At 41.1% G+C, this 24409-nt stretch overlaps 1 protein-coding gene across 1 annotated transcript in view; it reads right to left on the bottom strand.

Moving 5' to 3' along the window:
* Window positions 1-24409, bottom strand: part of LOC308225247 (contactin-4) — a gene marked incomplete at its 5' end in the record, with an annotated part of 165621 nt that overhangs the window by 64480 nt on the left and 76732 nt on the right. The window contains 5 exons of the mRNA XM_080625912.1: window positions 102-231; window positions 1624-1760; window positions 11194-11378; window positions 12097-12199; window positions 19248-19451. Coding sequence (XP_080482038.1) covers window positions 102-231; window positions 1624-1760; window positions 11194-11378; window positions 12097-12199; window positions 19248-19451 — 759 coding nt within the window. The remainder of the gene's footprint in view (window positions 1-101; window positions 232-1623; window positions 1761-11193; window positions 11379-12096; window positions 12200-19247; window positions 19452-24409) is intronic.

Genomic DNA, 24409 nt, shown 5'->3' with positions numbered 1-24409 from the left:
GGTGAGGGACAGGAGGATTACGACTGCCATTAGAATGATGAAAGGTCTATTCAGACTTTGCTGGTTTGGGTGGTTTGCAACGTTCAGGATAGCAAACTTACCTATGACACTCAGTTCTGCACTGGCAAAAATGATGCCATATCTGTTTTCTGCTACACACTGATACATGCCGGCATCCAACAGGCTGATGTTTGTTATTGTGAGCGAGCCCTGCTCTAGCTGAACTCTGCCCTGTAGGAAACAGTAAAACAAATAAAAAAGTAAATAAGGAGATCCCTCCTTGGAACAGAAACAGTGGTTGTGCTGTGTTTTATACCAAAGTGGATGAAAAATATGTAGCAGTAATAGGAAGAATTTACATGCTCCGATCTATTTGTGTGCCAGCTAAATTTATATCATGTTAGATACTAAATGGTAAAACTAATATAGTAGTTGGCAAATACAGTTTAAACTGGAGGACTTTCCGTTGACCTCTCTGTGATTTAATATCCAAACCATTTAGATTAATATCCCTTTCAAGTAGATAAACCTGAATCAAAAAATGCACTTCTGTTCTATAGTGGAATATCACACCCAACTGTATTCTTTAAAACATTTAAAACAATGGTATTATGAGTATATATGGCAATGAAGGCTAGGAAGGCTGGTTGCCATATTAGCTAGCACAGAGAGAAATACTTAGAACCCTCTGGAGTTTACTGAAAACAATATAGATGTTAATAATTTAATGATCCTTTACTTTGTATCAGCCACTAATGTGGTTTAAGTACAAGACCATCTGCTAGTGACCAGCGTGAAGCAAGTAAAATTAGTGTGTGGAACAAAAGATCGGGGTATCATTTGTCAGCCTAAGGATATGAGCTTGTGTTATCAATTTTAATAAGTACAGCAAAGTGTTCCCTCCCTCCCCAGGAGTTTCACCATTTAAAAAAACAGTAATATAAAGAGCTATTGGCTTTCTACTTGGCTGTAGGGCAGAAATCTAATGTTTGAGCAATCTTTGTCAGGGTTTGATCAAATCTGGGCTGCCATATTCTTTCACAATAAGTGAAGGGGAAAAAAAAATGCTGGCTACCATGAAAGCAATGATTTGGTCACTTGTTTTCAATTTGTAGTTATAACAGGAGGGATTATGGCACTGAGTGATGATACTCCAGTGAGAGGCTGGGCAGGCATAGTGGTGAGACAAGGTGCATTTCCCCAGCTTCTGTGTATCACCCTCCTTTAGACAGCTCTTCATGTCCCTAGCAATTGCAGGCCATGCTCCTGCACAGGGACACAGCTCAGCAGGAGCAGGAACACCGTAAAGACCAGCAGAAACGCTAAGGTTTCCTGAACAGGATTTGCCTAGGTTTGACTTCATTTCAGGAATGACCTCTGAACACAGAGAAGTCGTGTGTCCTGCTTGTCACTGACAGCAGCTCTTCTGAAGCCGTACAGTGGTGCCCACCAGGCATAGCAAAGGACTGCCTACGCAGTGGGGGGGATATCAAAGCAATGCTGTCCTTTAATTTCCATTCCAAAAGTAATAAAACATACAGAGATGAGAAACCTGGCGGAGCATGAAAGGACTTAGAGAGCCTGTGACCCTCCTCCTCAGCAAAAGGCTCTAGTGGTGCCTACCTGGGGCAGCAGTGGCTCCCCATCCTTCAGCCAGCGGTATGAGGGCTTCGGTCTCCCGCTTGCTCGGCATTCCCAGACGACACTTTCCTCTATGGCTGCGTGTGCATCGCTGATTTTCTGAATCCAGCTGGGCTGAGCTGCAATGCAGAAGTAATGAATAAAGTGTTATATCTGTAACCAACAGCATGCTCTCTCGGTGCAAGCAAGCGACCATTTCTTTCTCTATTAGCATATTTAAGGGTTGGATTTAATAGCATGGTTAATAACTGCTAAAGACAGTTTTTCCCCTGAGTCCACTTCTGCTTCTGAAGGTGGCACATGCAAGATCAGAACCTGATTTCATTTTATTTTTAATCAAAACACTTGATGAAAACCGGTAGCTTCAGAAATCCTAATCATCGTACAAAACCAAAGCAACAGCCCATGTGCTACTCCTTTTTATTAATGGCACTGTTAGACCCCTGGTCTTTCAAATAGAGACCTTTTCTTCTTCAGGGTCTATATGATTTAGGCTTCAAAGCTCTAAAATTTAGCATCCAACTTCAGCACTTGTAATTTAGAACTACCTTCGCATTGAAATTAAGGTTACTTAGGTCTGCATGGTTGTAGGCACTACTTCAGATCCAAATTCTCAGTCTTTTCTTACGTATCTCCAAGTACCACCACAGGAAGCTATTCCCTGTGTATGAAAAAAATCTTTGGACACAATACTTGTATTAATGACATTCAACAAAACTAAAAAAGTCCAAAAGCAGATGTTGGAGATACATTTTGGTGGAATTTGGTTAAAACTGGCACTGGCAGTTTTCAGACACCATAAGATGGCTTAAGTTTAGCCAGACTCCACGTGCAAATTCCACTAAAATTGCCATGTGTTTTTGGAGGCTCTACAAAACCTCTGACTTCCTTATGTTACTTTCATAAACTCCATCTGCCTCAATATCCCTAAAACACTTTTTAGAAAGTCCCACTGAAAAGGTGAGCAAGTTCATATTTTTCTACTGGCATATGCCCTATTTTGGCATAAGAAAATCTGAGAAGCTTAGTAGGAAGATATTGCCAGCAGAGGTCTCCAAGAACCTGGTTAATACTTTCTCCCATGTAACCAGATTAAAAAGATAATTCAGATTACTCAAAGCCAGGTAACAACTTTAGAGATCTCCTTTGGACAGGGACAGGTCACAGGAAGGTCTGAAAGGACAAATTAAAAAGTATCATATCAATATGGTACATTCAATATACAGTTCGTATGATTATACTGAAAATATTGGTATTTCTGCCATGATGTGATGCTGGACACACACATTTGGAGATCTGAGTAGCTTTTCAAACTATGTTCAGGCTGTGACAGATACGTGCATAATCCCACACCTACCACACTACACACTGCTCTTCTCACCGTGCCTATAAAGCACAGAAGAAACCTGAAGACTTTTGCACAGCCTCTTAACTCCAAGGGACTTGTGAAAAAAGCAGAAAGATGAACTGAATGTAATGACAATGCCGAAGCAAAACGAAGCAGCTGAGAAGGAGAGGCAAGCAGTGTTTACTTCTCTGACTGCCCCTCCTGCCCCTGTAATATTTTAAGCTTGTTTATAATCTGTATCTAAAAAGATATGAAGCAGAAAGCTTTTAAACGTAAAAAGATGAAAGTCAGTTCTGTCATCTGGAGTAAGAACTTGAACAATTCCATCAAACTGAGACAGGCTGCGCAATTGCAATGGGTTCAGTGGCTCAAGGACATTTGCAAATTACTCATGAATTTACATATTTACTATTTTAACAGCATCCAACTCATAATTTTGAGGAGAGTCTTATAATACCACAGAAGGAGCTCTATAAAATCACACAGATCCTCTTGCCTTTTTGGCAGTACTGAGTATTTTACTGATTTTCCACCTGAAACCAACCAACCAACCAAAAAAATCAGACAAAGCAACTTAAAGTAACCTGATAAGCAAGAACACCCATGAAAAGTAACATCTGTGCTGTAACATGTAAGTGTATGCTATGTAAAAAGAAAGAAAACTCTTGTGTGGGAAAGAAAATTCAGTATTTATCCTTATTTTAGGTAGACTCCTCAAAGAGGGAAAATTCTCACTCAATACAGTAAAAGGCTTCACCTGTCCAGTCTTTCTCAGGTACTTTGCAGGCTGCACATCTGAGCTCCTGCCCTAAGTAACAGTGCTGAGACTCCAACATGCAGCACTGGAAATTGCCACCCCTGCTATTCATTTTACCCTTTTCTGCAGCACCCATGAGACGCAGCCTTGGACTGTGCGCCGCTTTTCACCCTTCCAGTTATTTTAACCACTTAAGCTTTCTATCCTAAAGCCATTTATGATGCAGGGAAGTACAGAAGGAGCATAATAGGTCAAAAATTAAATCTCAGTGAAAACCAGAGGAGTCCTTTGTTTCACAGGAGCTTCGTTCTCTGCTGCTCTTTGGGAGAGTTTTCTAATTAGGTCAACCTCTCCTTTCAACAGTTCGTTTCAGAGAATAGCAGGCACGCTCCTGACTTAATCTTGAGTAATACACAAGGGTTGGTTCATGCAGCAAATATGTTTGAGCCGCCAAATGAGAGTTGCCATAACATAATGAAATTTGACAACCTCCCATTGGGGATAATACCAAGACATGGTAATACAACACAAGATTTCAAGCACCATAATTAAAGTAATTCAAAGAAGGATATGAAACCAGTTCCATGCTATATTTTCTAGCATAGTGACATCATTCGAGATAATGACAAGGTTTAATTTGTGACTGGTAGTAGTGCTCTAGAAAGAAATCCTATCATTTCAGTGGTGCTGACCAAAGATGAATTCTTTCGTATGAAAATGGTCTGGAACTATTTTGGGACTACTTCGAGTACTTAGATATTACTGGCTTTGGAAACATATTGGAGGAAAAATATGGTACTAAAGAAAAAAATTACATGGAAGCTGATTAAGAATTCATCTGAGTTGCAAGAAAAATTCATATGCTAAATCTATAAAGTGGAAGAAAAAGCTTAGAAATATAAGCATGACTCTTACATCAGGATAGCTTTAAAGAAAAATATCCCTCTCCTAGGAGATGAGAGCTGTCTGAATTTGTACTCAGGAGGGATGGAAGAAAAATCATGGCAGTAGTGCAAAGAAAACCTGTTTACCTTTGATCACCTTACAGTCTTCATCAACACAAAGTGGGACATTTTCGACCAGGTGACTAGAACAGTATGCTCAAATATACTCTTACTTTTCTAAGACCAAAAAATCCAGAATGATTCCATGTTTTATTGTAACAAACAGAAAGCAAAAGTAGGCACTAGAAAGCTGGACCCGAAACCACATCCTAAAAGGCATTTGGAAATGAAATAACAGAGCTGGTGAAGATGCATCACATCAGAAATGAGTAAAAAACCCAAAGGATTATAGGAACGATGTGAGAAATAAACCAGAAATAAATCTGTAGGACTTAGAAGTTGTCTGTGAGTTCAAAACAACCAAAAAACTAAAGCAAATGAGGTACTAATACATATACAGAATCCAATTCTCGGTCGGTGTATATTGATTTCAGTGTTCCTAAGCCAATTTATAGCAGCTGATGACCTAGTGCAGGCTGTGTAATTCATCATTAATGGCAGATGAAAGGCTGAATGACTTGTCCATTACTATATCTTTTCTAAGGAGATTGAGACTGAGCCCAGGATCAGAAAACTCTAAAGACCAGAAAGCCAAGCATAAGAAGCAAGAAAAACAGATGGGAAAAATAGATGAGTAATTATAAATAAAGAATGCAGCCAGTGTATAAGGTTTGTGCAGACAAGTGCATGCGTCATTTTGGTCCAAATGGGGATATAGCTTCTGTAAACAACCCCCTTATGTCCCTAATTTGTTATCCTTAACAACGATCCCAGCAATCTGAAACCAGATTTTAAATTACCACTTCTCCTTTTCCTTTCCTCCTCTTAATCTCTTCGTTCTGACCTCTACTGCCAATTAAGGACTATTTGAAATCTACACAACCTCAAAGCTGTGCAAATTCTCCACCAAAGTAATTTGCTTGAATGCTGCACCTCCATTTGTCTGAATCTTTGGAAGGTTCATCACCCCAGCAGGATGTCTCCTTTCCTTCTCTGTAAAAGACTAAACAACATGAATCAGCCTAGGTGTTCTGCTTGGGACTAAAATATTAAATATCAGAGGAAAAGAAACAGAGGAACATTTGAAGGAATTAACCTAGCTGGTAAAATACTTAAGTTGTCCCTACCTTTTACTCAGCTCCTGTTCCAGAAGCTATTCTGCACCATTACACGACTTTCTCCCCAGTTATGCTGGACACCAAAAGGTATGTAACACCTGTAGGTATTACAGGCCCATTCATAGAGACCAGTCCTCAGATATTTATTTACTTTTCATACAGGATGGTCCAGACTGCAGCTACCCAGGGGAGTGAAGGAGGTGTGGGGTGCTCTATGAGTAGACTTTACACTTCACTTCTAATGCCTATTTGTATTTTTGCTTCTCCTCCTGGAGAGCTATTTTCCAAGCCAAAATTATAATAATTTGAGCAGTTTTTCTGAATCTCCTAAAAACTGGTTTCTCTATAAGCAGGTTTTCAGCATTCCCTTGGAAAAGGAAAAGTGGAGGAGAAACGTGTCTATTCTCTGTGTGGAAACTTGTTCCAGATGCAAGAATTCTCTTGGGCAGCAACTTTTTCAAACCTCAGAGTTATTCCCACTCACAATAAAGTCTGAGAAAACTCATATTCCATTGGCAGGAGTTATGATAGCCTCCCTCTGAGCAGTGATTTTCCCCAGGGTGAGTGCAACTAACTGAGTTTGGGCACTGCAATGGTTGCTCCGAAGGCCAACTGCCCATTTCTGGAAGGACGGATTTGGCTGTTGCCAAGTGTTTAAGTCGTGGTAAACCAAGAGTTAAACTGGCACAATATTCTGTAATGACACAGGATTTGAGAACTTTGAATAAAATGAACTTTGAATAGAAACAAGGGAGATGCCTGAAAATGAGAAATCAATTGGCAACGTATCTGCATAACAGGTAGCAAACTGGGTTTTCTAGTGAGACATGAAAATTGTAATTAATAATATACACTTGTCCTAATCATGTGAATTTTCTTGTGTTTCTATCAGTCCAGAAACTCATTTTACTTCAAGTGGCTTTGAATTTTCAGCAAATTATTTGTGATCTGGGACCTAAACTGAATAGAGACATACAACTGCCTGATTTTCACTTATGCAAATTTCCTTTTTAGACCTCTAACCATAATGAAGAGCATAATACGATTTACATTTGAGGTTGTTTCATAGAGTGGCATAAAGTGGCTTTCGCACAAATAAAACACAGGCCCACTGATGAAAGGGAGGCTCTTTTCTCTGCAAAATTATGGAGCCACATAAATTCCTGGTGGGACTTTGATTTGAGAAGTATTTAATCTGAAAAGCAGTCCAGCCAATTAAATGGTTTCTGCTGAATATCTTACAAAATGCTGCAAAGAACCGTAATTAGTTACAAATAAGAGCGTCTCTCTGCTAATGCGGATGCTGCTGCGCTGACACTTTTAGAAACCATTTTAACTGCAATTTTTTCCTCTTTGCCTTGGCTTTCCTGCGAAGTGCTGGGCAGGAAGCAGATGATGCCATGTAAGACAGTGCTGATCTGACTGGAAAGCCCAGTGCCAAATTGAATGGTTTTGGTCATAATTCTGGCAGACAAATGCTCCCAGTGGTGGTGCAGCTCCTCAGCCTGTACTAGGGTGCCTGTCTCCAGCCCAGCAGCCCTACCTGCATGGCAGAGCAGCCTCTTCCAGTGCTGCTTGCTTTGTCCTCTCACCACCAGCCCCATTTAACATGCTTATATTTAGAGAGACAGCTATTTTCCTGTTTTCTGTTACGCAGACTCTATATTCCTTTGGGGTGGAGGATATCAAGATGTTGCATTGTCCCATCAGAGGAAGTCAATACAGGAAAGTGTAAACACACACTGAAGCAGATCCAAAGGAGTAAGCACTGGCAGAACCATCTCCTTTCAAACTTTGCATTAAGAAATACACTCATGTTTTAAAAAAGTCTGGGAGAGCAATATGCTGGTGTGGTGGTACAGAGACCTTTGACAATGGTCAGCAGGGAGAACCTGGCCAAAGCACATCAGTGGAGCTGTAGAGAGGCAGTAAGGCCCTTGTCCATCAAGGGGAAAAGCTTTGAGCACAAAGGTGAGTAACCACAACAATGCCTTGAGTTTGTTAGTCTTGCGCATCTGCCTGTTGCCTCTTGTCCCACGCTCAGGACAGCCTTTGGGTTGTGACTGTCTGACAAAGGAAGATCTGACTGAAATGGCATCTAAACTTAACATGAATGAAACAACATCCGTGATGATAATAAATAAGCATCTCCTTGATGCTGGTTTTATGAACGAAAAAGCAATTTCTTTTTAAATTAGCGAGCTACTGTAATCTGTTTACTGCACTTCTGCCAAAAGGAAAAAATTGTTGGCGTTGCCTTTTGCTCAATAAATCTTGGCCGCACAGAGGTTTATCAAATTTAAAATTTATGAGCAGCCAGATTAAATATAGAATCAGGTCAATGGGAGTGCTTCCAAAATGCTGCGGATCAAAACACACAGCTGATGGTGTGGCAGACCCTCGTTGTGGAGTTCAATGAAAGAGCAGGCACTCAAAGCAGAGGCGTTGGTGCAGCTGCTGCTGTGTGCTCCGGTTGTGCCAGTGCTGGCTCATTTTGGGGACCTCACCTGCCCCAACCACAGGGATTTAACTGGCCATGGGGTTAAATCCGTGGGGAACAAGCTGCAAAGTCAGGAACAGTGTTACATGCATTTATGGCTGCTAAATGAGGGTGGAAAAGAAGACGTTTTGCAGTTTAATTTGCTAATTTGTAGTAGGTGCTATCTGGTTGGGAATGGCAGACAGCACAAGATACTTATGGCAAGAAAACAAGTGGTATATTGTTCAGAGTTGTAATAGTCAAGGAAGCAGGTATAAGTCACTGTAATTGCATTAACATTAAACATGTTTTCTATCGTGAAGGTCTATCTATCAAGTGGGACATACAGCCCTCAGAACAAATGCTTTTGGAGAGCAAGAAAATACAGCCTGTTGCTCAAAGCACAGAAAACAGAGGAAGAACAGATCTTGCAAGTTTAATTAACCTTTCCTGTTGCAACAAGAATGTCAAACAACTTCAGTGTCACTGATATGCTAACACAGGAGAAAATAAGCATTGATACAAGAATGAAATACAGCAAAAGTCAACCTTCCCTGACAACTTCCACGAACACTGAAAGAAGCTGACAACGGAGGCAGCACCGGGTTATCTACAGTGAACAGGCAAATTTGAATTTCATTTTCTTTTTTTTCTTTTCTTTTTCCTTTTTCTTTTCTACTATTCAAAGATGCAGATAACTGGGTTTAAAGGAGTCACAGCATTAGAGCCAGATTGTGATCTCCAGGGCACACATCATGACAGAGCACGCCACTGTGTGCAGACAGCACATCCAACCGCCCATATTGCATCCTTCTTCGCTGGGTGCTATCCCCAACCTGCCAAAAGCAACCTGAGAAGCTTTTCTCAACATTACAGTAGTATTTCAATAACACTTCTCAGCTTTAAAAAGAAAAATGATCAAGGAAAAAGACTTTCTTTCAGCTTCAAATATTTGTATAAGGTGTTTACAGTAAGTTACTTTCCCCAAAAATAGTCGTTGCTACGTGAAGCTCCAGAGCCTAGCTTACAGAAAGCAGATTTTTCATAAGAGATCTGCAAACACACTCCTTGAAAACTGAATACTTATCAACCAGTAAGCCATCTTCCTCAAGACAAGGCTGATATTTCAGTCAATTATCTTTAAAACCAGGAACAGGCTAGCACCTCTCCATAGGGAGGCTCCCCTGCTCACATGAAGAAAAGCATTAGCCACAGTGTAGGAAGCTTCTGTGTAGCATCTGCAGGCCTCCAGCTATGGGATTGAGACTGGTAAATTCATTATGGCAGTTAGATAATAACTTAATGTGTGCTACGAAGGGAGTACACCAAAGGTTTGATTTACTGCCTTGAAGGAAGGCAGGTTTGGCTGTGGGTTGTAGAGCAAAACTATACAACTGATAAGGCTTTTCATTTACTGTCCACATGGGAGAAATCAGGAGAAACATGCATTGTTTGATGAACAGAAAAAGCAATTTCCAAATCTTTTAATTAAAAAAATAAAAAAAGTTTGAATTAACCCCAGATTCTTTTTTAATATGAAAGATTTCACTTTGTTCTTGCTACTTCACTCCTTTTTAATGTTTTCTCATTTTATGTTTTAAAAGGAGAAGTGTTCATTCGAAATGCAAGCCCCAAAAGTTCTGATTTCTAAATGAAAATGTCTTTTAGGAATATTTCCAATTCCTATATGTGCTTAAGAAAAAAATAAAATTCAATCTAGTTTTGCCAGGAAGGACAGATCCCAAACTCTTTTTCAGAGGCAAATTTACTATAAATCAAAAGCATTCTTCTCATCTCTGGAGTCCAGCCCAATCTTCCCTGCTGACAGAAGTCAGGCCCTCAGGAGCATTTGGGGGAGAAAACAAGGAATTTTTCTCCATGTGTTCCATAAGGAATGACACTATAAAGCTCCTGAAGATGGTAACAGGGCAGCAACAAAGAAACATTTTTATGACAGTGGGGAGGTCTCCGCACACCTGCAATGTGGGATATGTAACCTGCAGCCCCTCCACAAAATACCAAACAGAAACTAAGGACCAAACCAACAGCCCATTCATACCTCTACAACCCCAATCTTTGACTCTCGTTTACCTCTACACAAGTAAATCCACAGTAACTCAGAACAGGTAAAAGTTTCCCCCTGCAAGCTTGGTTCATCTCCTAGAAGCATTTAATTTGCTTTTAATAATCTCTTAGAAGCATTTAATTTGCAAGAGGGGGTTGTTTCCAGCAGAAATTTGGGGGCAGGCAGATACTTGTCTCAGGATTAGAGGTACACACATCTACTTAACACAGAAGGCCTGTGAAGTTTTACATTTTTATGTGCCCTGATCAATAGCTCTGACTTCAGTGCAAGAAGAGCATGTGTAGTAAGCCTTTGTGTGAACAGGCTCCAACAGTGTTAAATCCCAACTTTCTAGGCTGTGCAACCAGTGGCTCCTCTTGAAAGCAGTCCTTAATTGCTTGCAAGCAATTAACATTTATTAACACAAGCTGGGGCAACACATACGGAATAAATCCCAAGTTGTAACCACCATAATTCTCCACCAGAATACCTACTTCACCCTCACAGCCACAAGAAAGCAAATGAGCCATTTGGAAGTATTTTCTGCATGTTACCATGCCAGTGTCCTTCCAGCTACTTGCTTTTGTTCCAACTGTTCTGATTCTCAATTAATATGCACCATTCAGACAGGTTTTATTTCAAATCACAACCTTTTTGAGATGTGCTGTTTGTAGAAGAAAGTAATCTTAAAAATAGCCCCGAAAATGATTTTCTCACAAAATATTTACTGCATATTGCATCTGATACAATAAAACCCCCTGAAAGCAGGCAGTCTGCTTACCATAAAAAGTCAATTGTCCTCGTGCCACATTCTTCCCTCGCACGTTTTCAGCTACACACTCATAGAGTCCAGCATCTTCTTGCTGAAAATTTGGGATTTCGAGAAGTCCACTTGATCTGTGTCTCCTGGCTTTTCTGGGTATCTGTTTCCCATCTGCTCTCCTCCAGCTAATTGTAGGTACTGGGCTAAATAAGAAAAATAAAGCAAAATAAGACTTTCATAAAAAGCTATGGGTCTTGCCCTGATAAGCTCTTGTCTGAACAACTTAACACTGTTTCATATTGGAGGATGATGAAGATGTGATCAGTCTGAAACACAGGATCTGAAGCAATTTTGTTATAGGTGGCTTATAAACATACATATGTATACCAATGGTGTATTTTAATATTAATTTTAAGACTATATATGCATAATTTTAAGACTATATTATTAAATACTTTTTATTTATTTATTATTTAAGACTATATTATTAAAATAGCAATAAATATTATAAATTTTACTAATACTTAATATCAAAGTATTATTAAAATGCTGTTTTAACAAAGTGGAATTAGGGGTTCTGCTGTGGCAATACATCCATTTTCCTACCAGTCTCACATTTTTATTTTGGAAGTATTGCCAGAGTTTACTCTAGAAAGAAGAGACATGTTTCAAGTGTGGCATGAAACTGCAAAACAGGAGAAGCATAAACACATCTTTACAAAGTAAGTTATGTCTTCTCTCTTTCTTGGGAGAGGAAGTCTATTGTTTTGGTGAGCAAATTCCCTGCTCCCCAAGTCCTCTGTCTGTTATGAACGCATTCCTGCTAAGGAAAGTGAATGATTAGGAAATCCTGCAAACTCTACAATACAGCACTAAGAAAGTGAGAACCTGGAGGAATAATAATAATGGATGAAAACTTACTTCCCCAAGGCAAAGCACTCCAGTTTCACCGTTGTTCCTTTTGCAGATGGAACTGTTTCTGGGAACTGCACTTCTATTTTCGGCTCATACTCCCCCATCACCCCTGTGAACATAAAATAGATGCTAAAGCTTGGTTGAATTTTTGCAATAAATTCGCAAGTGTTCCCGTGCTAGCACAGAGCTGTTCTATACCTCATTACTTGCCCAATTAATCCATTCATTTTAAACATGGCCTGTTTCTAACAGCCGTGTAGTATGGGCTCTTTTCTCATTTACTGCCAGAAGAAAATCTGAACCAGCGCTCCACACCATCTGCCAAAGATTAAAATTTCTCCATGGCTCTGTTACTTTTTGGTTTTGAATATTCAGGATTGTTGCAGGTAACTTGTGAAATAACGAAAGCAATAATAAGGGAGGTTCACCACCTTCTAGAAAACGAAATGTGGAACAAATAGCCATTAGAAAAAGTTTTAAAAGCACTGGAGCTAATCGAGGCTTCTATTAACTTCAAGGATTTAGATGCGCAGAGATCACACTCTTTGGGTAATTTCTTTATTTTTACTGCTCCAATAAATCATGCATCGTAGCAGCCTCTTTATGGAATTGTGTTTAAAAATTTGTGCACATAAAAAGGCCATTATATTTATGATAAATGGCTACGTTTCTAGTCACTGCACTGTCTTAAAACCAGCACGTATAATTTCACCAATAGTGATTATCAGCTAATTGATGATAGCAGTTTAAATCTTAACTGTGCGGCACTTCCTGGATGTTGGCCAACTGTGGGGCAGGCAAGCAGTGCACAGGCTGCAAGGCGGGAGTGGTGCTGGATCAGACCAGTGGAATGCCAACAGAATGCACAAATACAGGGATGAGAGAGCACAGGTAACACAAAAATGTGACAGCATGATTTTGCAGAGAGATTCGGGTAAGTCCAGGCTGCAATGCTCCATTTCGGTCCCCTGCTTTGCAAAGAGGATGCAAGAAAAGCCTTTTTTTCTTTACTTTGTCACAGCTAAGAGTTTTAAAGTTTAAAATGCTCAGTATGAGGCTTACATCAAGTCTACCTTTAGTTGCTGGCCTGAGTATTACCTATTCTGGTGCAACAGCAGGTTACACCATCTTTCTTCCAACCCTTAATTGCAAATAAGCACTGCTGCTACATTATATAAAGAGGAGCCGCTGCACATCATCAATCATCAAAATTAAATGCATTTATTAATAACACAAGCACTCTCTCCATAGTCATGTCCTGGTCAGCACATACAGCAGGAAACCCATGAGTCTGCATCAATGCTCCAGCATTCACACACTGTACAAACAAGAATTATGGGGCACACTCTCTTTAGCCCTCTGCACATTAACACTGCAGCCCTGAAGGGCTGGAAATGTCTATTACAGTTAACATCAAGGAAAATTCTCTCTGTTCTCCCGGTTGTGACATACTAAATCTTTGCAGACTTGCCTATATTTCTCCAGACTCCATGCAAAACATTTGCTGGGTGAGGTTCCGCCAAGCCAAGAGCAGGTACTGGTCAGTGATGCCCAAGGGCAAGGCTGGGTGTAGCATTTGGGAATAGCAGCATTGTGTTGCTGATACTAGAACTTATTGGGACATTTTCCCAGAAGACCATTTCCAGGTCCTGCAATGAAGCCTGCGAATTTGGCAGAGGAAGATCTTCTGGGGATATGTTTTGCACAAAAGTCTGACCAGAGTCAGGCAGCTGCCTCACTGTGGAAGATGCTGGCTTTCAGGCTGGAGACTTAACCTAAAGAAACCATGGTCTCCATCATCCTCTGATGGCTGACTATCAGAGGTGAAGAGCTGCTTGATAGCTGTGCCACCAGCCACTGCCTGCCCCATTATAACCCAGGCAGGTGAGCAGAGGAGATCCAGCTCCCTCCAAAAGCTCTGCAGGCTCTGTTGACAGCCAGCCAGAGGGTGGGAAACAAGACAGTGACCAAAACATGGGAGAAAAGGAGCCAGGACAAGGAGCCGCCTTTCCCCTGTCAAGTAGCCCACTGACAGGCCAGCTACCAACCAGTCCTCAACAAGCAAAATCCATAAGAACAGACCCATCTTCATGGCACATCAGATGTTTTATGTGTTTGCATTTCAGAGGCTTTCCTATTTTTATTTCCAATTTCAAGGCTTAAAAACGTGCTTTTGGATGAAAGTCCCAGGAATTCAGAAGCAAGTAATTTGTCTGAGGAGATGATATGCATTTCCTGACAACACCTGTGAAATGTTGAAGTTTAATTGGCCCATACAGCTGCTGCTGATGGTAATTTTATTCCAGGACTATTTCAGTTCCTTCCTACTATTACTGTTTTAATGCCGATGTAAAAAATCCTAAGTGCGTTTTAAACAGAAGTACTGCAAGAGCAGCGGCTCTCAACACCTGCGTGCTCCAAACAGGCTTTGCCTTGTGTTTGCTGTAGGGCTGGGATGGTCCAAAGGGTCCCAAAGGAGCTGCAGTAGCAGTGGGGACAGCACCCAGGGTTTCTGATTACCTGATGCCTGTTCAGGGAGGAACAGTGCTAAGACTCCATGTTTGTATTAAACAAAGGAGACAGCATTACAGGTTTGTTTCCTTTCCTCTTCTCTTCCAGTCCATATCCCTCAGCAAGCTGCCAGGTGGCCTCTCCGGCATTCAAACTTAAATCTTTTTTATTCTGAGCTGCAGTAAGTGCTACAATCCTAATGGACAACTTTAGGCTTTAGGATCATGCTCATTCTTCAGTGGCACATGCATTTAACTATTTATTTTCTTTTCCAACATGGAAACATCTCAGAGAGCCCTTTCCCCACAATGGGATGTACCAGCTGGTGATACCAGGACTAACTCCCATACTTCAGAACCGAAGCTGGAACCAAACACTGACACCCAGAAAACCGTATCTTCCCTTACTCCTTTTATGAGCTAGCAGTTACAAAGGGAGAGCTGCATGTCATTCCCAAAGACATGTGCTGGAATAAGGGTGCACATTTCAGGAGGACAGGTCCCAAACTAAATATGTGCAGTTTCAGGCACTGCTACACTTACATGATATTGTATTTAAATATTTTATCCATCTGCACTGCAAGCACCCTCACTGCCACAAATTCATATAGCTACATGAAACTATTTAAACAAGGGGTAACTGTGTGCGGTTGTGGGAGAGAATTAAGAGGGACACGGGAAAAACATCTTTTTCCCAGCACACACTGTACTTAGTGCAGTGTATTTGTCATCATCAGATAACCTCTGTTCATAGAAACAGAGCTTGAGCTCATGCTGACTGTGACAGCTGCCTTGGCATGGTCTGTTCCTACCACCATCCTGTAACCCTCTGTGATATTTACCTCTCCAAGGAGGAAAAACTGTCTGAGGATAACTAATGGGATAAGAGGCACCTTCTGCTTCCACAGCACAGAGACAGGGAAGGAACCTGAGTTCTGTCAACAGCAGCATGTACTGCTGGTTACTAAAAGCTGCTGCAAACATCAGGAGATACATAACTCTGAAGCCTTGCAGCTGAAAACAAGCAAAAAAAGGAGCACAAAAGGCCCAGGTGGGTAAAGCAATCTGCCTACAGGATCTGATTTCATTCCCTACACCTGTATCTTTTCCTTTTACAGATTACAGCTCAAAAGCCTGGCGCTGTAAAGCAAGCAGCGCTTCAAAAAAACATGCTGAAAAGCTGTTTTCCAGGATGATTACATTCCAGTCAAATAACCACAATGAAGATGGCAGGTATTCAATGTAAAAAACCTAAATGATTCACTACAGTCTAGAAAAAATACTGCCATAATTTGATGAAGAAATGTGAAAAGAAGCCTCAAGGTTCTTGTAGGCATCTTGCAATCCCAGCACGGCAGTGGCAAGTGCTCTGGGCAAATGGGGACTGATCGTTAGTTGGATGAGCAGGTTGAACACCGGCTACAGCAAGAATACCCACCATGTAATTCATACACCTGTCTGTTAAAACCATTGAAATTCTTAATATCAAACAGCATAGGGTCAGCCAAAGCATGAGCATCTGAACTCTGTTTTCTTCCTACAGCTCTGGAATGGGGAAGTTTTAAAGGTTTTTGAGTGAGAGATTATCACCAGCACAAAAGGACAGGGCTTTCTCTTTTTCTCTTTTCAATGCAGTATGAAATAATTTAAAAAATCAAATACAGGTACTATTCTTAGTTCTATGTAACTATTCAGATAGTATTCCTTTCATTATAGCATTCCTTTCAGATAGTATCCTATACCACCATTTGCTTCTTTCACAGTAATGGGGCTATGTACTAACTCCAGGGACCCATAATTAATTCTATAGGACAGCAAAAATGTTTTGCAGTTTAGAAATAATTTTGATTTTTGAGAGAAACAGAAATTTCAAAAGGAGATTATTGTAAATTATCTGATTTCTTTTGGAATTCACAAGAAGTATTTCAACATGAAGCCAACCAGTCAAGAGCTCAGAAAATTCCTGCAAAAGACCATTTTATGAAGGGTGCAGTGGTGGAGGGCAGACTGTCCCAGGTGGGACTCCATCCTTACAGCCTAGGGCTGAGAGGCCTCAGAGCTGCAGCAACCGCCCCATAACTCAGGATATGCTGGGGGGATGATCACACAGGAACCCCCCTATCCCTCCTCCTGAGCTACAAGAGGGCCCTGCACACATGGCACCTTGCTGCCTGCCCAGGCAGCCACCACAGACACAGCTGAGTACATTGACTGGGAGAGGTACATGATGCATTTTTCCCCACTTAACTCACTAATTGAAATTAAATGGAACTGAAGCATTAATTGCTGATGAGCTAGTCTCCAAGCCTACTAATGTAATGATAAAGTGTTGTAAAGAAAATAGCATGTCATATATATTAAGATATGCTGGACATGTCAGATATGAAGACAAAAGATAAGGGAGACAGATTTGCCAGTGGAAATAAGATGTGCTTCGCATTCTACTCACTTCTGTTGTTTGTGCTTCTAAAGCAACATATATAATTTCTCTTTTCAAGTGTGATAGCATGTTTGATTTTACAGGGTTACCCTATGGGGAATGAAAAATGGAGACCTGCTGATTTTTGAAATGAAGCTTGTCTGTAATACTGGTGCAACCTTATTTCAAAACACACATTTATCCCGTGTTCAGCTTTCAAGTACAGCCATCTTTGGCTCTGCTGATACAACACCACCTTCCCTGTTTAACTCAGGAACGCATTCCCCAGCCCCTCAGAGGTTCAATTAAAGTTTCATATCTTTAATAAACAGCAGAGTGCACTTCAAAAGAATCGGAGAACATTTCTGTGAATTACCTCAGGAAGGCAATCGGTCCCTGTAAATAAAGCAGAGTGCGCGGAGGAGCGATGCACCAGGGTAAAAAGCCCTTGGCAAGGCACTTTACAGTCAGGCTGCCTAGCAATCATCCCAGCATCAGCCCCATCATGGAACAGGAGCAAATGTTGAGCTTGATTGTGATAAATGGAAGCACTTTCAGCTAGGTAAGGTTTACATAAAAGTCCTGTTAATGTAATACTTAAAATATTTCTTCTTGAAACACTTAAAATGTTGGTATGAGACAAATTTAAATATTCCTCTTTATCGTTCACACATTAGACAACTTATTCTGGACTCAGAGGGACAGATTTACTGCCACTGTGTTTATAGATATGCAGCCTGCCCTGTAACAGCCCTGGATAAGCAGCTGTCATCAGCCCTCAAAGCCTAACTGTGGCACTTTCCCATTACCAATGTGTCCAAACTCCCTGTCCACGGGAACCGTGTTAATGTGAAGGGGATGGCTATGGGCAGGAGGCTGGCAGCAACAAGCCTGTATTTTTATAAGCAAGGAATTTTTGTCAAATACCACTAGGTGACAATGGAACTTCTTCTAGAAGAAGCTTCTAATAATGAATTTCTATTTCTGGCACAAATGTCCTGACTGTTATCCTTTAAATAGACAAATTTTAATTAATTTTAATTGCAAATTAGCATACAAATATATTTTTCTTATCTACTAAAAAATGACAGTGATACAAATCAATTGTCTGGATAAATTTAGAAATTCTCTTCTGGTTTCTTCTTGCTTTTTTGTATTATTCTACAGGCAACTAAAAATAGCACTAATTCTGCTGGGAAATACAGCCCGAGCTAACAATTACCGAAACAACAAAGTGCCTTTGCTCTCTTTTGGGCTGCATAAAATGAGCAAAACTAGCATATCCAAACTCTAAAATCTATTTTATTTCCTGTCTTTGGCCAAGTGTCACCATGTTTCTCTTTTATAATTATTGCCTGAGATTGAGAGTTGTTCCAGTGGTGGGAAGAGCAACAGCATCAAGCTCCACCACTGTCTGTGACACTGAACCACAGCTAAAGCAGAGGTCTCCAGCCTCACCACATCTCTCCACAGGGAAAAATGTCTCTGATATAAATACATAAACATAAGCTGGCTTCAGTGTGTGGCCCAGAAAGCCAGCCGTATCCGGGGCTGCATCGAAAGGAGCGTGACCAGCAGGTCGAAGGAGGTGATCCTGCCCCTCTGCTCTCATGAGATCTCACTTGGAGTATTGTGTGCAGGTCTGGCGTCCTCAACATAAAAAGGACAGGGAACAGTTGGAACAAGTCCAGAGGAGGGCCACGAGGATGATCAGGGGACTGGAGCACCTCCCATATGAAGACAGGCTGAGAAAGTTGGGGCTGTTCAGCCTGGAGAAGAGAAGGCTGCGTGGAGACCTCACTGCAGGCTTCCAGTATCTGAAGGGGGGCTATAGCGATGCTGGGGATGGACTATTCATCAGGGACTGTAGTGACAGGACAAGGGGTAACGGGTTAAAACTTAAAACAGGGGAAGTTTAGATTGGATATAAGGAAGAAGTTGTTTACTGTAAGGGTGGTGAGGCACTGGAATGGGTTGCCCAGGGAAGTTGTGAATGCTCCATCCCTGGTGGTGTTCAAGGCTAGGTTGGACAGAGCCTCAGGTGGCATGGTATAGTGTGAGGTGTCCCTGCCCATGGCAGGGTTGGTACTAGATGATCTTAAGGTCCTTTCCAACCCTAACTATTCAATGGTTCTTCAGGCCACTTCTTAATGTCTGATGATAGCCAGTCAAAGAAAACAAAACAAACTCTCCAACCCCAGCCTCCAGTTCTATCCTCTAAGTCCTACCGTCATTCCTGAGGACGAGCGGGGTGGGGGGGCCCAGGACCCTGCTGTTGGTCACAGTGTTTGTCACCACGCACGTGTAGTTGCCCACATCTGAAGCTTCCACCTTCGCGATGTACAAATTCCCAGTCTCTTGTGAAACAAAACGGCGATTGTCCTGGTGTACGAAGGTCGGGTACTCATTGAAGATCCACGCGTAGGTGAGCTCTGGAAGCACAAGGTAACACTAGTCTTAGTGACAGGACACATGTTCTTATGGGGCACAGTCTAGTGCTGGACTCCTTCCCAAGTCAGAGCTGCAGCCCTGAAAATTAGTTTCTCCCTGCCCCCTTTGGTTAGGAAAACTGGATATATCACAGTCCATAAAAAGATAACAAGGCAAACATTTTGCAAGTTCTTATCTTTATGGCTATAAATATAAATTTCCAACTGTGACAATTCTGAGCCGATAGACAGATCTAATATTCTTGTTGATCCTTCAAGTTCTTCCAACCCAGCATAGAAAGCATTTTACAAGAATCTCACCTTTTTGTCATGAACATTTCAGCCTGCCTCATGACTTCTTTTATTCTTTCTTAATAATGTTTTTCCTTTCAACACAGTGTCGTGGTTTAAACCAAGCCATGCAGCTCATTCACTCACTCGTTCCCTTCCTCCCCCCACTCCTGGAGGGATGGGGAAGAGAATCGAAAGAATGTAACTCCCACTGGTTGAGATAAGAACAGTTTAGCAACTAAGATATAACACAAATCACTACTGCTACCACCAATAATAATAATGATAAGAGAAATAACAAGGGAAGAGAATACAACACCTCACAACCCACTGACCGATACCTCACCCGCACCCAGCAGTGATCTAGCCCTTCCGGGTAACTCCCAGCTTACATCCTGGGCATGACGTGCTGTGGTATGGAATACCTCTTTGGTTAGTTTCGGTCAGGCGTCCTGTCTCTGCTTCCTCCCGGCTTCCCCTCCTCTCTGGCAGAGCATGAGGCTCATAAAGTCCTTGGTCAGACTAAACATTTGAGCAGTAACTAAAATCATCGGTGTTATCAGCACTGTCTCCAGGCCGAAAGTCAAAACCACAGCACTGCACCAGCTACTAAGAAGGAGAAAAAGTGACTGCTACTGCTGAACGTAGGACACACAGTTCGGAGGAGGATCTGCCAAGTATGTTATCACACGCTGTGTACTTCATCCCTTTGGAATTTCTGAATCAGCAAAAACCTGAACACTAAATTAAGCAGCTGTAATCCTCTATATGACCAGTTAGACAGTACTCTTTGTTTTATAAGGCATCTTTGGAAGTTATTTGAGCAATAACAATATAAGTGAGATGCTGCAAGTGGTTGCAGAGTTTGTAAGTGAGGTTAATGCAAAACAACCCTATAATATTTGCCTGCAACTAATGCTCAAACACCCTGAAAATCCTTGAAGAAGTAAAGTGAACACAAGATTGCTGTAGTTTTCTAAGGGAACACTAATTATAATAAAAAGCGCATTCTTATTTTAATACTCTAATGAGTCATAACTGTAATTGACCTCAACTGCCATTAGGTACTTTGGAAAATATATTCTGCCCTCCTGTTCCACTGTTTACATATGTAAGAGGCTGAATGCAGATTGTTGGCTTTTATTTATTTATTTTCAACAACAGGATTATAAAATGCCTGCTTAGACTTTTAGGAAGATATGATAATTATGCTTATGTGGGAATATCTAATCATTGTATTTACACATGTGCATCTAATTATAAGTAACCTCATGCTGATGTCAAGAGGATACTCAGAATAAACAAGGTACCACTTCTCAGCTGGCTTATTATTTTCTGCAAGTAGTTAAGTTGCTTGTTTGCTTTTTTTATTTACTCTTGGTGAACAATTATCTTGCTCCTCCAGAAGCATCCAGCAATAGACAAATAAACACCATGGCCCTGCAATGCACAGAGGCATTTAAATTTAAGTGAATCTTCACACAGCAAGTTTCCACTGAAGCCCCCTGAGCTCTGCAAGAGAACACCATTGTGTGCTGATTGTGGAATGGTGAATTGAGTACATGTTCCTCAACAAAACCCATGGAACTGGGAGGGTCTTTTGGATCAACAATTCCTGTCGCTCCCTATTCTTCCCCAGGAAGTTACATAATCCTATTCATAAATATACTCGAGAAGCAGCAAGGTTTTGGCTCCTACTTTTCTGTTGTAAGTTGGTATTACTTGAATTGCTAAGAACCCTCTAATTTTCAGGTTAAATATTTCCATTACTAGTCTATAGCTATGTGCTTCTGGGCTAATGATGCCTTTAGCTTAAAGAGTTCCTGCCTCTTTGCTGGTGAGAGCCATCAAGAGCCCTTCTGCCTTCATTTTCAAGACAGGCTTTCCAATCTTGCAATTGTTGTAGTAGCTTTTCCTAGCCTCTACCTTAGTTAAAAGGCTTAAATATTTGTGTCATTTGAGCTGAGTGCCAGGTGGAAGCCCCTGGGTAAGCAGGTCACAGGAGAGCAAAGGCAAATGTAAAGTTGTGCATATAGTAAAGAGGTCTGATCAAAGCGAGCACTAAATACTGATGATCTGGGATTCCTCCACATAGATGAACCCAATGGATAGGAAACTAAACGATACTTATTTCCAGAGTGCAAAACATCAGAGTCTCCTCAAAAGCCATCCTCAAACTCTATTAATTTGACTACATAGAGCTGAGCAACATAATAAACATCTGATGCTACAGCTCTGCCTTCCTTTCTTTACAACAAATCATTGCCCAGAAAAATACAACTACCCAGAATTACACAGAATTAGATATTAGCAGTAGTCCATTATCGCTATATAATATTTAAAACAATTCTCTGGTTAATTCTCTCTCTCAAATAACATGGGAGTAATGGAATATACTGCACAGGGAATAACATAGACTGGAGCACCTATAAGTGCTTTTGCTTGTGTAGCAACATGTAAATAAATACTATATCAAACTCACTTTGATTTCCTCAGAGATCCTAGTGCAATATTTATGGCTTTTCAAACTTGATGGATTTCTTTTGATAAGGCTTCTCATACTAATTGCTATGGAAGTGATAGACAGTTCACACCCCTTAGGCAATTTGTAACAACTGCGTAAACAGACACTTAAAATACAGCCTGAGATGGCTCCTGGTGACTGTATGTGATTGAAACGTTTACTGAAGTTACAGAGAGTCTTTCAGTACAAAGAATGAGCAGGAATAGGCAATTCGTGGTTCTGTAATTGCACATTAGACTCTACATCCTCAAAGAATTTATTACAAGCTTCTTTCTAATTTGAGGCTCTTTCATGTAATTTTGCTTAATTTACAATGCTTTTAATTTCCCCTTTAAGGCATGCTCAAGTAAGTCTCTCAGAGAATATTATCCAAAGATTTCTGACCCATATTTGCTGGTTTTAAAGACAAGCAGAAAGAAACTGCCATCCCACTGTCAGCAGTGGTTTTCCACTGCAAAGACCTCTGTCGTACTTCGGTACTGTACTTCTCTTCGTTGCCCTGATGGACTGGATTTCCGTGATAGACCAGAATAAGACTGAGACTTTTGGGTGGCAGATCTTCACTTCTCGAATGATTATCAGCAAGGATAGGAGATGAAGAATTTACCTGTACAGTTTTGGTACAGATGGTCTATGCACCCTGGCTTGAGCCATTGCCAGACTGAAGACATTCGACCCTGAAACTTTTCTTACTCTGCTGACTATGTGAAGGGTCTTTTTCATCTGTGTAAATTCATATTGACAGGTTACACACACTTGAGTACTTGGAATACCCACACAACCAGCATAGGCACAAGCTAGAAGAAGTAAAGTGAATTGTAGGTTTCTGTGCACAAGCCGACAAATTGCTAGGAATTTGTTTTTTTGGTCCAGACAAATGACAACAGAGAAGGGGAAGAGCATCCAAAATTAGTCAACATTACTCACCTATTGCAAAGGAACCAACAGAAAATTCGGGCTCATGAAGAACAGTGGATGTAACAGGCATGTTAACAGAACCTTGATTTGACTTTGAAGGACAGTGGAAGCGATCATCACAAACATGTAGAGCTGCAAATCATTCCCTGACCAGATATGTGGCAGGAAAGCCCACTGCTTACCAGCAAAACATCAACCTCTTCTCCATGATGCATTCCCTGCTACTGCAGTAAGGCTTTCGGGAGAAGTTCAATTGCACAGATGTATCTAAGCACAGTTATCATTAATATTTATGCCTCTGTGCTAGTGGCAGGCAGAAGAACATGCTAGGCAGTACGTGGTAGGTTATACACCTCTAACATCCATCTACGCAACATCAGGCAGGAACAGCCTTGATTCAAAGCTCCATAGGCAGCCTTTTACTCAAGTTCCTTTTTGCAAAGTTGTCTTACTTAAACATGTGACAGCAATACCAAAGAAGAAGTCAGAAGCCTTTTTTTCTTCACTCCTTTCACCCTTTTCAGAGACTTTCTTACACCAGTTGCTTCCCCCATGCTGTACAATGAACAATGCTCAGGCTACCTCTGGATTTCAGGACCAAGTGTACTAACCACAAGTACGTACCCTGTATCACTTATAAGTGTCAATGAATATTTTGAAATAGAACCCAAGGCTTCTGCCACTATTTCATGGCTAATTACCATGGTTAACAAAATTTAGAACAGTCAGCAGTTGCTGTCAACTTTAGTAATTAAAAAGGAAATAAATTATTCAAACCACTTGAATGTAGATATAGGACATTTAAGATACGCCTTTTCAATTTTATTATCAGACTGGAGCCACACTTTTTTTACTCCCCCACCCCCTAAAGAAATGTCCTGAGCCGCTTCCCAGGGCGTCAGCAGAGAGACCTGGCAGCCCTGTGTCACTCCATGGCTGCCTTTCTGGAGAAGCTGAGCTCGCTGGGGTGCTGAGCCCAGCACCTTTGCTCACCCTGGGGAAAATGAGACACGCAAAGTAGTAGAAGTTGCATCACTTTGCCTTGCTGCACGGGTTTTGTCTGGGGTTTTCTTGTTTGGTTTTGTTTGTTCTGCTCAGCAAAGCACACATTCCTCCTGGGTGTGCCTTTCCTGATCACGTTCAGATCTCATCATTTTTCTAACGCATTCAATGATTAACTATTAAAGCACAAGTCTCTCCTGTGCTGCCCACACAACACTCTGCTCGA

Source organism: Psittacula echo (assembly GCF_963264785.1).
Source record: "Psittacula echo genome assembly, chromosome: 9".
Lineage (NCBI taxonomy): Eukaryota > Metazoa > Chordata > Aves > Psittaciformes > Psittacidae > Psittacula > Psittacula echo.
Note: the sequence above shows the minus strand (reverse complement) of the source record. Positions and strands in the feature narration are given on the sequence as shown.